Genomic DNA, 13294 nt, shown 5'->3' on the forward strand with positions numbered 1-13294 from the left:
TTCAACATCAGTCCTTCCAATGAACACTCAGACTGATCTCCTTTAGGATGGACTGGCTGGATCTCCTTGCAGTCCAAGGGACTCTCAAGAGTCTTCTCCAACACCACAGTTCAAAAGCATCAACTTTTGGCCCTCAGCTTTCTTTACAGTCCAACTCTCACATCCATACATGACTACTGGAAAATCCACAGCTTTGACTAGATGGACCTTTGTTGGCAAAGTAATGTCTCTGCTTTTTAATATGCTATCTAAGTTTGTCAGAGCTTTTCTTCCAAGGAGCAAGGGTCTTTAATTTCATAGCTGCCATCACCATCTGCAGTGATTTTGGAGCCCCCCAGAACAAAGCCAGACACTGTTTCTCCTGTTTCCCCATCTATTTGCCATGAAGTGATGGGACCGGATGCCATGATCTTAGTTTTCAGGGTCCATCCTGTTCAGCAATATTTAAACAATCATACCATGTGAGCTCCCAGGACTTGGTATAATGATAAATTTTCTAATAATGGAGGATGTTATACAAGTTTCCATTATCCAAAAGTACAAAATGTTGATATTCACCTAGTAGGTGTATGTCAGAGGGACATCATTGAGTCCAAACCTTTAAAATACTTCATGATTCCTACAAATGCTGCTAAATTTGTCCATCATATGCTGGAGACAGAGTTGAAGAAGCAATCAAGTTTATAATAACTAATATAAAATATATATGTACATTATAGGTAATGGTAGATAAAATATCAGAAGTGATGTTTTCAAGGTCTTTGGATTAACAACCCAATTATTTCAACTTGCCTTTTAAAAAGTTTTATTCTCTTATGCATTTCTTCTTGCATTTTTTTGTCATTTCAAATCTATAGTAGCTATTTCATCTTTGTTTCCCACACACCCTCCTTGAATATTGTAGAAAGTTTTAAAAAAATAAGGCTTATCATTGGGATAAATTAATCTATGATGAGATGGACTGATGGAAATGTTGTAAATAGGAAAAATGAATGCTGCCTAAACTTTTACAAATACTAATTTTCAAGACTCTTTTTTATAATTTCTTGTTCATGGATCAGTAATTTCAAATCTTTAATAAAATTAGTAATTATATTAAAATTTATTTAAAATATCATAAAGCACAGTAATCTTTCTTATTACAGTAAATACTAATTCAACCAATAGAAAAATTGTGAACCTCTGTACAACTGGCATCCAGCTTCTTGATCATTTGCTTGAGAATACTCAGGGCAAGACTCTGTTCCTTTTTTGCCCAGAATACTTGTGCTTCCTCCAGTTGCCACTCAGAGACTCCACTACTAGCTGAATTATACTGTTTAATTTGAAATATTGCCCTTTCAGGGAGCTGAAATGAAAATAACAAATGGAAATAAATATTTTTACTATTACTACTACTACTTCTACTAATAAAAGAGGTCACCACCATTCACTAAGGACTTGACAATTTTTAAGACTGTCTTATGAATCAGTTCTAATGAGATGGATGAAACTGGAGCCTATTATACAGAGTGAAGTAAGCCAGAAAGAAAAACACCAATACAGTATACTAACACATATATATGGAGTTTAGAAAGATGGTAACAATAACCCTGTATACGAGACAGCAAAAGAGACACTGATGTATAGAACAGTCTTATGGACTCTGTGGGAGAGGGAGAGGGAGAGGGTGGGAAGATTTGGGAGAATGGCATTGAAACATGTATACTATCATGTATGAAACGAGTCGCCAGTCCAGGTTCGATGCACAATACTGGATGCTTGGGGCTGGTGCACTGGGATGACCCAGAGGGATGGTATGGGGAGGGAGGAGGGTTCAGGATGGGGAACACATGTATACCTGTGGCGGATTCATTTCGAATATTTGGCAAAACCAATACAATATTGTAAAGTTTAAAAAAAAAAAAAGACTGTCTTAAGTGCATCTCTCACTGCCTTCCCCAGCCCCCATATCTGCCTGTTTTTCTCTTTACATAAGGACATATATAATTATGTGTGTGTTTATACACAGTATATACAGTCACTGAAATGTTATACATATAGTAAGTTAGGTAGCTTCTCATTATTTAACCAGGAAATTGAGGATTAGAGAAAGACTTGTGTAAGACGCAAATTCAGGTCTAATTCCAAAAGGGAAAATCTTAAACAACTATGCTATACAATGTTATAATAGCAATCTGTCTCTCAATGACATTTCTTTTTACTTATGCTTTCTATTTTCTAGGTAATTAAAAGGCAAGGTCAATGAGTGAGATGACATAGTTTTAAATCTGATTACCTGAGTGTTCTTGAAAGTTCGAGCTAATACAGAGAGTTCTACAAGATGCTTGGTGAGAATGTCCTTAAAACACTCTCTTTGGGAGTTTTCCATTTCCTTTTCCATCAAGATCTCCAAAATGACTGTGCGTAGGGCCATTATAGGCTCCTGAAAACTAAAATCACTGTCTTTGAGAAGCTGGGAATGTTTCCACCACTTCATGTACACTTCAGAGGGCTGCTTATCTGTTACTGATCTGAAAGCCAAATCACAGGGTTCACATTAGCAACAGAAATGAAAAAAAGGTGCTATTATGCAGGTTCTAAAAGTTAAGATTTAATAAACACTAAAGGAATTTTTGCAGCAACATGACTGGAACTTCTGAAATAAACACATTAGCAACAGAAATGAAAATAAAAGGTGCTATTACGCAGGTTCTAAAACTTAAGATTTAATAAACACTAAAGGAACTTTTGCAGCAACATGATTGGAACTCCTAAAATAAACGAAAATAAGAATCAAAGTTTAGAAACCTACAATATGGTCAGACCTCTGAGGGTCAGTCAGCAGAGAACAGATGATGAACATTTAAAAATTTTCTTTTTTAAAATTGAAGCACAGTTGACTTACAATATTATAGTAGTTTCAGGTATATAGGAGAGCGAGTCAATATTTTTATAGATGCTACTTTCAAGATATTCTTAAAAATACTCTTCAACCTCACAAAAAGCAGCACTTCTAAATTAACATTCTTCTGAAATGAGAACACATTTATCAGGCCTCTCACTCAGAACATCTATACCTCTAGTACAACTTCAGTGATCCTTCAAAGAGGACAGTCAGCAAGGAAATGAAATAAACTCATTAATTATCTACCATACCCATCAGGCACAGGGCATGATTCTGCAAAGCTGTTAAAGAAAGCACAATCCAATGAAGGAAATGCTGGCATCTGGCAAAGGTTTCATATACCAATATTATTTATTAAAGGAAGAGAAAATACATCTTGTACAATTAGTTCATACGAGCAGAGTGCTTCCCAGATGTTCAAATTAAGCAATACTGTGCAATCCTTCAGGAGTACTATATGGGGAGAAAAGTGAAACTGAAGTCGCTCAGTCGTGTCCAACTCTTTGCGACCCCATGGACTGTCCACCAGGCTCTTCCATCCATGGAATTTTCTAGGCAAGAGTACTAGAGTGGGTTGCCATTTGAAGCAGGGAAACTCAGAAGATGACCTTATGGTGATGTAGGAAATGAAAGTTCTTTTAGTTGCTTGATAAAGAAGGAAACAGTAACACAAATTCACAGGAACCAAAACTTTAATTCCTCCCAAAATGATCTTAAGAGCAGCGGGTCTCAAATTTTCTAATCTCAGGAAATCCTTTATACCAATAGTCCCCAACCTTTTTGGTACCAGGGGATGGGTTTTTGTGGAAGACAATTTTTCCACAAACTGGGGAGCTGGTGGGGTGGATGGTTTGGGGTTGATTCTCATAAGAGCTCACAACCTAAATATCTTGCATGTGCAGTTCAGTAGGGTTTGTGCTCCTATGAGAATCTAAGGCTGCTGCATACGAGCCTTGGGGAAAGATTGTAAATACAGATGAAGCTTCACTTGCCTGCCTGCCAGCTTACCTCCTGCTGCGTGACCTGGTTCCTAACATTCCATAGCCCAGTTTGGGGACCCTTGGTTTACACTTTTATAAATTAAGGAAGACTCCTAAAGAGCTTTCATTTACAGTTCAGTTCAGTGGCTCAGTCATGTCCTACTTTTTGCGACCCCATGAATTGCAGCACGCCAGGCCTCCCTGATACTTATTAACATTTGGGCTTCCCTAGTGGCTCAGATGGTAAAGAATCTGCCTGCAGTGCAGGGGACCTGGGTTCAATACCTGCGTTAGAAAGATCCCCTGGGGAAGGGAATGGATACCCGCTCCAGTACTCTTGCCTGGAAAATTTCATGGATAGAGGAGCCTGGTACGCTACAGTCCAAGGGGTCACAAAGAGTCAGACACGACTGAGTGACTAAACATTTTCACTATTAATATTTACTTTATTAGAAACTAAAACTGAGAAAAATGTAACATATATTAAAATTTATTTTAAAATAAGAATAATAAATCAACTATATATCACACAAAACTTAGTGAGATTCACATTTCTATGAATCTCTTCGATGTCTGGCTTAATGGAGACACTTGAATTCTCATCTCAGATTCTGCATTTAGTTTGCTGTGCTATGATGTTTGGTTAGAGAATGTGAAGAAAATCTAGCCTCATACAGATACAGAAAAGGCAGGAATATGGTAACAGTCTTTTCAAATAATTGTAGGTATTCTCTGATACCTCACCAAAACGTCATTAAACCTCATGAAAGAATGAAAGCAAAAAAAAAAAAAATAATAAGATTTTTCTATAATTTTAACAATAGTTTTAATTTCATGAACCCCTGAATGGATTTTAGGGCCTGCAGGATCTCTACACTACATTTTGTGAACTGCTATCCTAGAACACAAGTATGTGTTACCAATTCGTCAAACTTTTCTTCCTTAAAATTCCCTAGCAGAGAAAGATCCAGAAATACTGCAAAGTGAGATGACTTCCTTTCCATCATTAAAAGGGGCAGTCTCCCTTAAACACTCCATATTCTTTAACATTGACTGTTTACTAAGAATTAGTCACCACGAAATAGCACTAGGGATACAAGAAGAAATAAGTCCCACTTTTAGGAACCTTCTAGTATAGCATCAGAGAAGGCAATGGCAACCCACTCCAGTACTCTTGCTTGGAAAACCCCATGGATGGAGGAGCCTGTTAGGCTGCAACCCAAGGGGTTGCTAAGAGTTGGACACAACTGAGCGACTTCATTTTCACTTTTCACTTTCATGCATTGAGAAGGAAATGGCAACCCACTCCAGTGTTCTTGCCTGGAGAATCCCAGGGCGGGGGAGCCTGGTGGGCTGCCGTCTATGGGGTCGCACAGAGTTGGACAAGAATGAAGTGACTTAGCATACCATAGCATAGTATAGCATGGCAGAGTATATACAAAGTAACAATAATGCAATGCAGTACTAAAACAGTGGAGTATATACAATATGCTATGATGAAAAACATGAGAAATAATTTCATCTAGGGTGGAACAGGGGAAAAGCTGTAAAGAGAAAAACACAAAGTTAAATTTAAAAACTTGAATTTTTACAATGAGTATTTTTGAAAATGTTTATTTTAACAAGATCACAGTTCTTTGGTCAACTTACTTATACTGTGATAAAAGGAGAGGAACCTATGGCTGGCCTCTATATAGTTTTTATTTTTTAAAGTCACTTTGGTAACAGGTTGTGCTTTGGGATACACAGTCACTTGAATCACATACCTTGAGAAAAGTTCTCCAATGTTTTCAAGCTCTCCAATGGTCTGCAATCTGCTAAGTGTAGGGTAGAGGGAATACACAGACTCAAGACTGCCCTTACACAACTCTTCCACTTCTTTAACTCTAGTAGCAGAAAAGACAAGATACTTGAAAACTAAGATAAAATTTTTTTATAGAAAATAAAAGCTGAGTTCTCATTATAGACCTTTGTGTTGATTTAATAATAGCAATATTCAGAAGCACCAGCATAAGGTAGTGAAAACAAAGTAAGCCTTGGAATTGTACGACTGAGATCTAAATCCCAGTTTTGCCAGTAATGACTGTATAACTTTGGGCAATTACTGGATTCCTCTGAAACAAAGTTTTTTCACTTCCAGAATTATTTTAAATGTTAGAGAATACATACAGAAAAAGTCTAACAAAGTAGCCACCACATGATAAGCACTTAAAATGGTAGTATTACTTCTGTAAAAAAATACAGGATTTATTAGGTCACAACTACTGTTAACCAAAAAACGTCTTACATTCATCTAGCCTGTTATAGTTAAGCTCTTTTTTGTGTATTATCTCATTTGTGCCTCAGACCGAGCCTGTAAGTACTAATCTTTAATCACCATTTTACAAAAAGAACATTAAATGCTAAGAGAGGTAAATGACACACAACCACTAGAGACAAGATTAAAATTCTCAGTACATTTGTCCAGGAAGAGAACCAAGGGATGGGAAACAATAAGACTTTTCAGGGTTCAGCATAAATTGATCATGGTTCCAAAAGGAAATTTTATTTTTAAAGATAGCATATATTTGAACCACATAAGCAAAGAAAAATGTATTATATAAGAAAAAAAAAAAAAAGCTTATATAAGTACCTAACATATGAGAATGCTCTTACATTTAAAACAAAAAATTTAAAGGTATACATAAACATTTGTGTGTACACATACATGTGTGTATATATATATATGTATATATATTTTGACAAGTGTATGTCAAAGAATTCTTTCATATAAAGCATTCAAAATATGAAGATACAGAAAACAATTGTTAAAACAGGAACACTTGTAATTCTTATGCAAACATGTTTGCAAAAGATAAAATTCATCTGAGTACTCACTTCTCAGATGTGGAAAAGCTATGAAATTGTCAACTGTTGAGTATTTCCTCCCACTTTGGAAATTCTGAGTTTCAACACTGATTGGTATGAATTATGAATTACACAAGGAATTTTTTTTAAGGGAGTAAAGGGAATGACAAAAAACAACCTGACCAAAGCTATCAGGTCCTCTCCTTTCACCACTGCAAATCTTTGTACTGAAATTATTCTTCAGGTTTTCAGAAAAGAAGCAATGTTAAAATACAATAACTTTTTCTTTTTACAATACCTGGCGTGTTTGAGACTTTCATAAAAAGTGGAGAATTCTCTGTCTCTTAGAGACTGCAGAGCATTGTACAACAACTCGTGGTAACTGGTTCTTTCCACTCCTTTGCTGTGAAATAATTAAACAATTAGAGAAAAAAATGTATTTAAAAACAGAGAATCCTGGTGTGTGTGTATAAACAGTTTTACCAAGAGGCAACATTTTAAACTACAATTAGAATTATCTCCATTTAAAAAATGCATTTCTAGAAAATTTGGTAAGAATCATGAAGAATTCTGTGGATCTTTTAATTCTTCAAGCAGAAAAAAAAGTAAATTCCTCAGATTTTTTTTTTCAGGCTCTAAACATGTTATATTCCCATTTGTTTATTAGATGAACACCTACTATGTGCCAGGTACTAGTCACCAGGTTCTAGATGCAGTGAGTTCATTAGCAGACAAGTCAGATTAGGCCCCCATTTTCACAGAGTTTATGTTCTGGTTTGGAGATGGACAATAAATAAGAAAAATACCAGGACAAAGGACATGTAGAAAAGTAAAACAGGGTAACAAAACAAATGACTGAGTGGTTACTTTAGAATGGAAGGTCAGAAAAATTCTGACAAGTAGCCACCTTCATGGTAAGAGGAGAAAAAAGAAGATATATATTTAAGGCTTTTAGGTACAGTTTGGCTTAATGGAAAAAAAAAAAAAAACACACAAGGAGCACTATGTGGCAGAAATATAGTATGCAAGGAGAAAAATAGCATATGGAGATTCAGAGGCAAGTAGGAATCAACTCACAGAGTAAACTGTTTCTAAAATATGACTGCATACCCCTGATTTTACAGCAATCTAACAGTTTGAAATCTGAAAGACATTCTAATTAACGAATTTTTTTTCTATGAAAGTGATTAAACATACAATTACTGTGATTTAATTATTCTTTGGTTTATATCATCAAAAGACTTTTACATGAATACACAATCTTTTATTAGATTAGGAGCTTGGCTTTTCATTCACAACACATGGGGACCTTACATGTAGGCTAAAGTCATTATCTTCCTATGCTATTGATTTAGCAGTTTTTTATATAAATTATTTCACAAATAAACAGTCTTTTGTGTATCATCCAGCCAATAAAAGTGCCAGCTGAATAAATAAAATGTTTGCAGCAAGAGAAGGGAAATGCCTGACTTTCTCTTTGGATTTGTAAACAATACGTGAGAAGATTCTCATGAGAAAATAACTTTTATATTTCTCTTTTCAAAAATATCATGAGGGTAGAGGTGGAAACAGAATGAAATTCAAGCCTATGTACACTGCTTATTGCTATGTTATTCAAGCATTTAGCTTAACAGTATCTACAAAACATAAAAACACAACTCCCATTATAAAAACAGCTCATTGTTCGTAACTAGAGAAATGGCAATATTAAATGTCTAAATTGTTCTTACTTGACAGAAATGCAGTGGTCCCACTGCATATTCCTCCATGCTACTTGGTAATGAAGTTCCTGTAGTTCAGCACACCACTCTTTATTTTCATGATCTAATCCTCTTAAATAGATGGAAAGAATATGGCAGAGTCCCAAATTCTGCAAGGCCTGAGCAGGAGTTAAAAAAAAAAAAGAAAAGTAAAAAAATAACAATACTAGAGAAACAAAAAACAGCAATCAAACATAAAAAGTAACTTTCAAAATTTTAGTAGTTCACAATATCACTTAAATTCCCAAAATATTGTTTGTGTGTTCCCCCTAAAACACAAAGACAGAGCTCAAAGGGCTCTGCTATTTGATAAAAGAATGGTTAAGAAATATTAGCCAGGAATATTAGTAATGATACTTACCATACTTACTAATGATACTTATTAATAATGATATCATTAGTAATGATACCCAGAAATGATAACTTCTGGGACAAACTCTAGTTCAAACTATGAGAAATAGTTTACATGAGATTTTCCATACAAAGGACTTAATTCACGACCAGGCACATTGTATACAGTTCAAGAAATGTCTTCTATTGTTAGCTAAGAAGATTATGACCAACAAATCTATACTATCTTTCTGGTCAGTCGTCTGTACAATTTACCTGTGTATCCTTCTGAGTTTTAATCCCAGTGAAAGAAAAATAACCTTCAGTCTTAGCCCTATAGTTTATCTGTTTGTGTAAATAGTCCACTGATATACTGAAATAATCTGAGCGCTACACAAGTAGTGCTTTACTAAAGCAGAAAAAAAAGTACCTGAATTATTCCTGCCTGACGAGTTGATGAGGAGATTGTGGTCTCAAGGTCATATGTTACTAGGGCTTTCCCCCACATTGCTTCATGTTCATATGTTCGTAGTCTATAAGAAAAGAGTTTTTAAATGCCTTGAGTTCTATATGCATGTAACTTCTCTCGTAACAGAATTACTATAGCATTATCTATGAAAAAACAATTTACCTAGTAAGGGGTTGTAACATTTTCCCTCCACCACAGCCATAAAGACTATCTGGCTCTCCTATACTTCTGTAGATTTCTAAAAGCAGATCCTAAAAACAGAAAAATTTTTTTTAATTGAAGGGAAAAAATATCAGTTTATGAATTTAGGAAATTTAAATTATATAACATGTTATAAAGGTAAAATTAATGATACTGAAATATATACTAAAGATATGGATTACAACACAACAAACTGATCTGAGACAACAGAATGACTATGGACTACTTGAAGAGAATTGCTCACAATTTAATGAATTAGATAAGATATAAATCTCAACCTATGATGCTTCTAACACATGCAAAAAAACCCATGAAAACAAAAGCAAACAATCCTGTCAACAGCTAAACCAGTACATGGGAAAACGAAGTTCTGCAAAGTCTTACTCTTCAAAACTGAACTTGGTAAAAAAAATTTGTAAGGTTTTCTTTGAAAGAATATTCAAAGTTGCATTATGTAATAATTGGTAAAATGTGATATAAAGAATTGGCTTGATGATTCAAACTTTGCAATAAAATTTACTCGGGAAAGAATTGATTCTCTTTAAAATAACCTCAGTAAAATAAAAGTGAAAACGGAAGACAAAACAGAAAGAAGCAAAGGAAAAAGAAAACAAAGAGAAATGGCATTGTATAGAAAATTGATCAAGCACTTTACTTATCTTAATGGTAGTTGCTCCAGGAAATATTTTCTAAACACAAACTGGTATTGGCATGTTTATCATTCTAATCAAATTGTTTCTATTCATAAGGGTGAAATCAAGCCCTCAAGTGTTGGAACATTTAGTCCTGAAGCTAGCACAGTACCTGGAGCACAGGGATACTCCAAAACCTCAGAAAAGAGGGTAAAACTATAAACTAGCAAAATAGGGAAGGAGAAAAATTAGGAAAACAATATCAAAAAGGCAGACAGAATGTATTTCAAGTAAGGCATAGTTGACGGTCTTAAGTGTTGATGAAACATGAAGGAAGAGGTTGAATGAAAGGTGAGGGCTAGACTTAGCAACATCAAGTTTATGAGTGACATTAGCAGGTGCTATCCAGTGGAAATTCTTTCACAAGGTTTGGCTGTGATGGGAAGGGAGAAAAAAGGGTGTCACCTTAAAGAGAACATAAGGAAAAGGGAAATGATTTGTGTTCATTTGAAGGAGAATGTTTTTAATAAGAAAAGTCTGAAATGTTTGAATATATTGAGAAGCATGGCACAATAAAAAAATAAAGTTCTTGACAGTTGAAAAACAAAGCACAGAAAAACGGGCAGCAGGAGAAACTGTTCCTCTGCTTTAACAAAAGGAAAGATTACAGTGGGAACAGATGCAGGAAGATTTCTATGTTTGACAGTGTCATATGGTGGCACTTCCTATCTATGTCCCCTATTTTGTCTAAGAAGTAGGTGACGCACTGAAAGCAGAGGAGAGAACATCAGAGGTGTAAGCAGACTGAAGAAAATCATTTTAAAGGAAGAATAGGTCAAATTAAGAGTCAAATTTAAATTTTTAAATTTAAACATTTACAGAAGAAGCAATCTGCTCTGAGATGTGATATACATTAAACAAGTAAACAAAAATATAAATGTTAAGTGCTATGAAGAAAATAAAGAGTACTATAGCAGAAAAATATATGGTATAATTTACCCTATGAGATAGGTGGTTGTACTTTCATCTTTCTGATAAAGGAACTCAAAGTTGAAAAGATTAAGTAATTTCTGGAAGATTAAACAACTAAGTGGTTGAATAAGGATAGAACTCATTTGCCTAATCCAAGGCCTAAGCTTCAATACATGAATTTAACATATTTGACAGTCCAAAAGGTAACTTCCATTTGAAAATCAAATGACAAATCTATATAGTCTTTATAACAAAATAGTCCAAAGTGTAAAACCAATATTAACATTTATAATAAAGTCTATAATATATACCTGTAAACTTATCCCAGTTTCTTCCTTACTTTTTTCACTCAAACTGGAAATAGTTGTACTTTGGCTTCCTTCTTCAAATGTAAGACTTCTGTTTGTCACAAGAGCATCTCTTTTAATGGGAATATACTATTTTGAGGCTTGCTAATATGTATACCATAAACTTTGAAAGAAAAAACTAACAAAGGTTACAAATAAAATATAATGAACCATTTATACTTGAAAACAATACCAAGCCTAGAATAGAAAAGGAATTTGTGAGTATTAGGTCTTTGAATGAGAATTACATTTTAACCACAGTCTCATTTATAGAAAAGCTATATGCCAAAATATGCTTATTTTTTACAGAGCTTAAACATAGAGCAGAAGCCCTTGAGTTCAATTCCTAAATGGTCCGTCAGTGATTTTACCTGAAGTTTAACCTCACTGGGGCTTCCCTAGTGGCTCAGAGGGTAGAAGCTGCCTGCACTGTGGGAGACCTGGGTTTTGATCCCTGGGTCGGGAAGATCTCCCAGAGAAGGGAATGACTACCCACACCAGTATTCTTGCCTGGAGAATTCCACAGACTGAGGAGCCTGGCAGGCTATAGTCCATGGGGTTCAAAAGAGTCCTCATTAATAAACACAGGCATGCAAATTAAGACCACACCTGAGATACTAATTAACACTTGATAATTTGGCAAAACTTAAGAAATCTGATAGTGTTGAAAAGGAAGTGGACCAGTAGAATCACAGGTAATAAGTGACAGACTTAGAATTGTCTACATTTTGCTATTAACTAACTTGAATAGGAAACCTAAGAGAGCAGTTCACTTTTTTGACCTGATAGTGTTTGTAAACTGTTGATTTGTATTTTGCTTTTATACTTATCCTGACCACTTTAGATTTACCAAAGTATCAGTTCACCTGAGTCACTGAAGAAAATCAGCATTCCCTACCCTTTCTATGGCAACCCACACCAGTATTCTTGCCTGGAGAATCCCATGGACAGAGGAGCCTGGCAGGCTACAGTCCATGGGGTTGCAAGAGTTGGACACGACTTAGCGACTAAACTACCACCACCCTTTCTATACACCTCATGTCTGTTTGCTCTCCCCTGTCCATTAGGCATTTGAAAAAAAAAAGTCAGATTGTCAAAGCAAAGAGCAAGTCCCATTTAATTGAAGCACTTCTCCCCTAAAGCTAACCAAAATAAAATCCAGGCACCTTTGCTTGTTAAGCAATTTTGCAAAAATTTGCCACATTCTATACAATCACTTATTCTCAAATTAAAAGAGCTTTTATTTATACTCAGATAAGAACTGTTATTAACCCCTGATTAGTAAAAAATGTTATTCTATGGAACCAAGATACTGAGGTGCACTCAGATTAAAATTACTACAAAGTATGCAGGGTTTCTGCCAAATTTTTAAGACCTAAAGTAGTCAAAAATCAATTTCTTAGTCATTTTACTTGTCTTTGTACAAAGTCTTAAGTGCTCACAAATATGTCAATTACACATTATACACATGATCTACACACTGTCGATTTTTGTGGGTATTTTAGTAAAACCTAGAAATTACATTCCAATTCTATTACGCTACAGTTGATAAGTATACTGGTATATAAGGGTATACTGATCACACTGTAGATTTTTAACAGTTTTTAATTGAAAAGGAGAAATTAAAACAAATGAGAGCATTAAGCAAACCAGTCCAAGTCTACTAAACTAATCCTATCTGAACTAGGATCTGAACTCTGGTGCCTGGTTTTCCACAATCCAAAAACCATACTGTTTTCAGCTTACTGATAATCCAAAATAGAAATTATAGGTAGCAAGCATAAGAAATGCATCAATATAACACTTCTTTGCTATTTCAGTTTTGTAGTATGAGTGATTTCATGGTGGGAAAGTGAGGCTAACTATAAA

General features: G+C 34.9%; 1 protein-coding gene across 7 annotated transcripts in view; it reads right to left on the reverse strand.

Annotated features, from left to right (window-relative positions):
- The window catches only part of ATM (ATM serine/threonine kinase), a 153422-nt gene that overhangs the window by 46301 nt on the left and 93827 nt on the right, over window positions 1-13294 (reverse strand). For 5 of the 7 annotated variants that reach the window (XM_027563829.1, XM_027563831.1, XM_027563833.1 and 2 more), the window contains 8 exons: window positions 11390-11498; window positions 9436-9524; window positions 9235-9337; window positions 8445-8593; window positions 7013-7117; window positions 5634-5753; window positions 2279-2513; window positions 1181-1348 (listed from right to left, as the gene is read on the reverse strand). In XM_027563829.1, the coding sequence (XP_027419630.1) occupies window positions 1181-1348; window positions 2279-2513; window positions 5634-5753; window positions 7013-7117; window positions 8445-8593; window positions 9235-9337; window positions 9436-9524; window positions 11390-11498 (1078 nt within the window). Of the gene's footprint in view, window positions 1-1180; window positions 1349-2278; window positions 2514-5633; window positions 5754-7012; window positions 7118-8444; window positions 8594-9234; window positions 9338-9435; window positions 9525-11389; window positions 11550-13294 lie in introns of those variants that run through there. The other 2 variants (XM_027563834.1, XM_027563835.1) reach the window with 2 other exon arrangements.

Source organism: Bos indicus x Bos taurus, chromosome 15, assembly GCF_003369695.1.
Source record: "Bos indicus x Bos taurus breed Angus x Brahman F1 hybrid chromosome 15, Bos_hybrid_MaternalHap_v2.0, whole genome shotgun sequence".
NCBI lineage: Eukaryota > Metazoa > Chordata > Mammalia > Artiodactyla > Bovidae > Bos > Bos indicus x Bos taurus.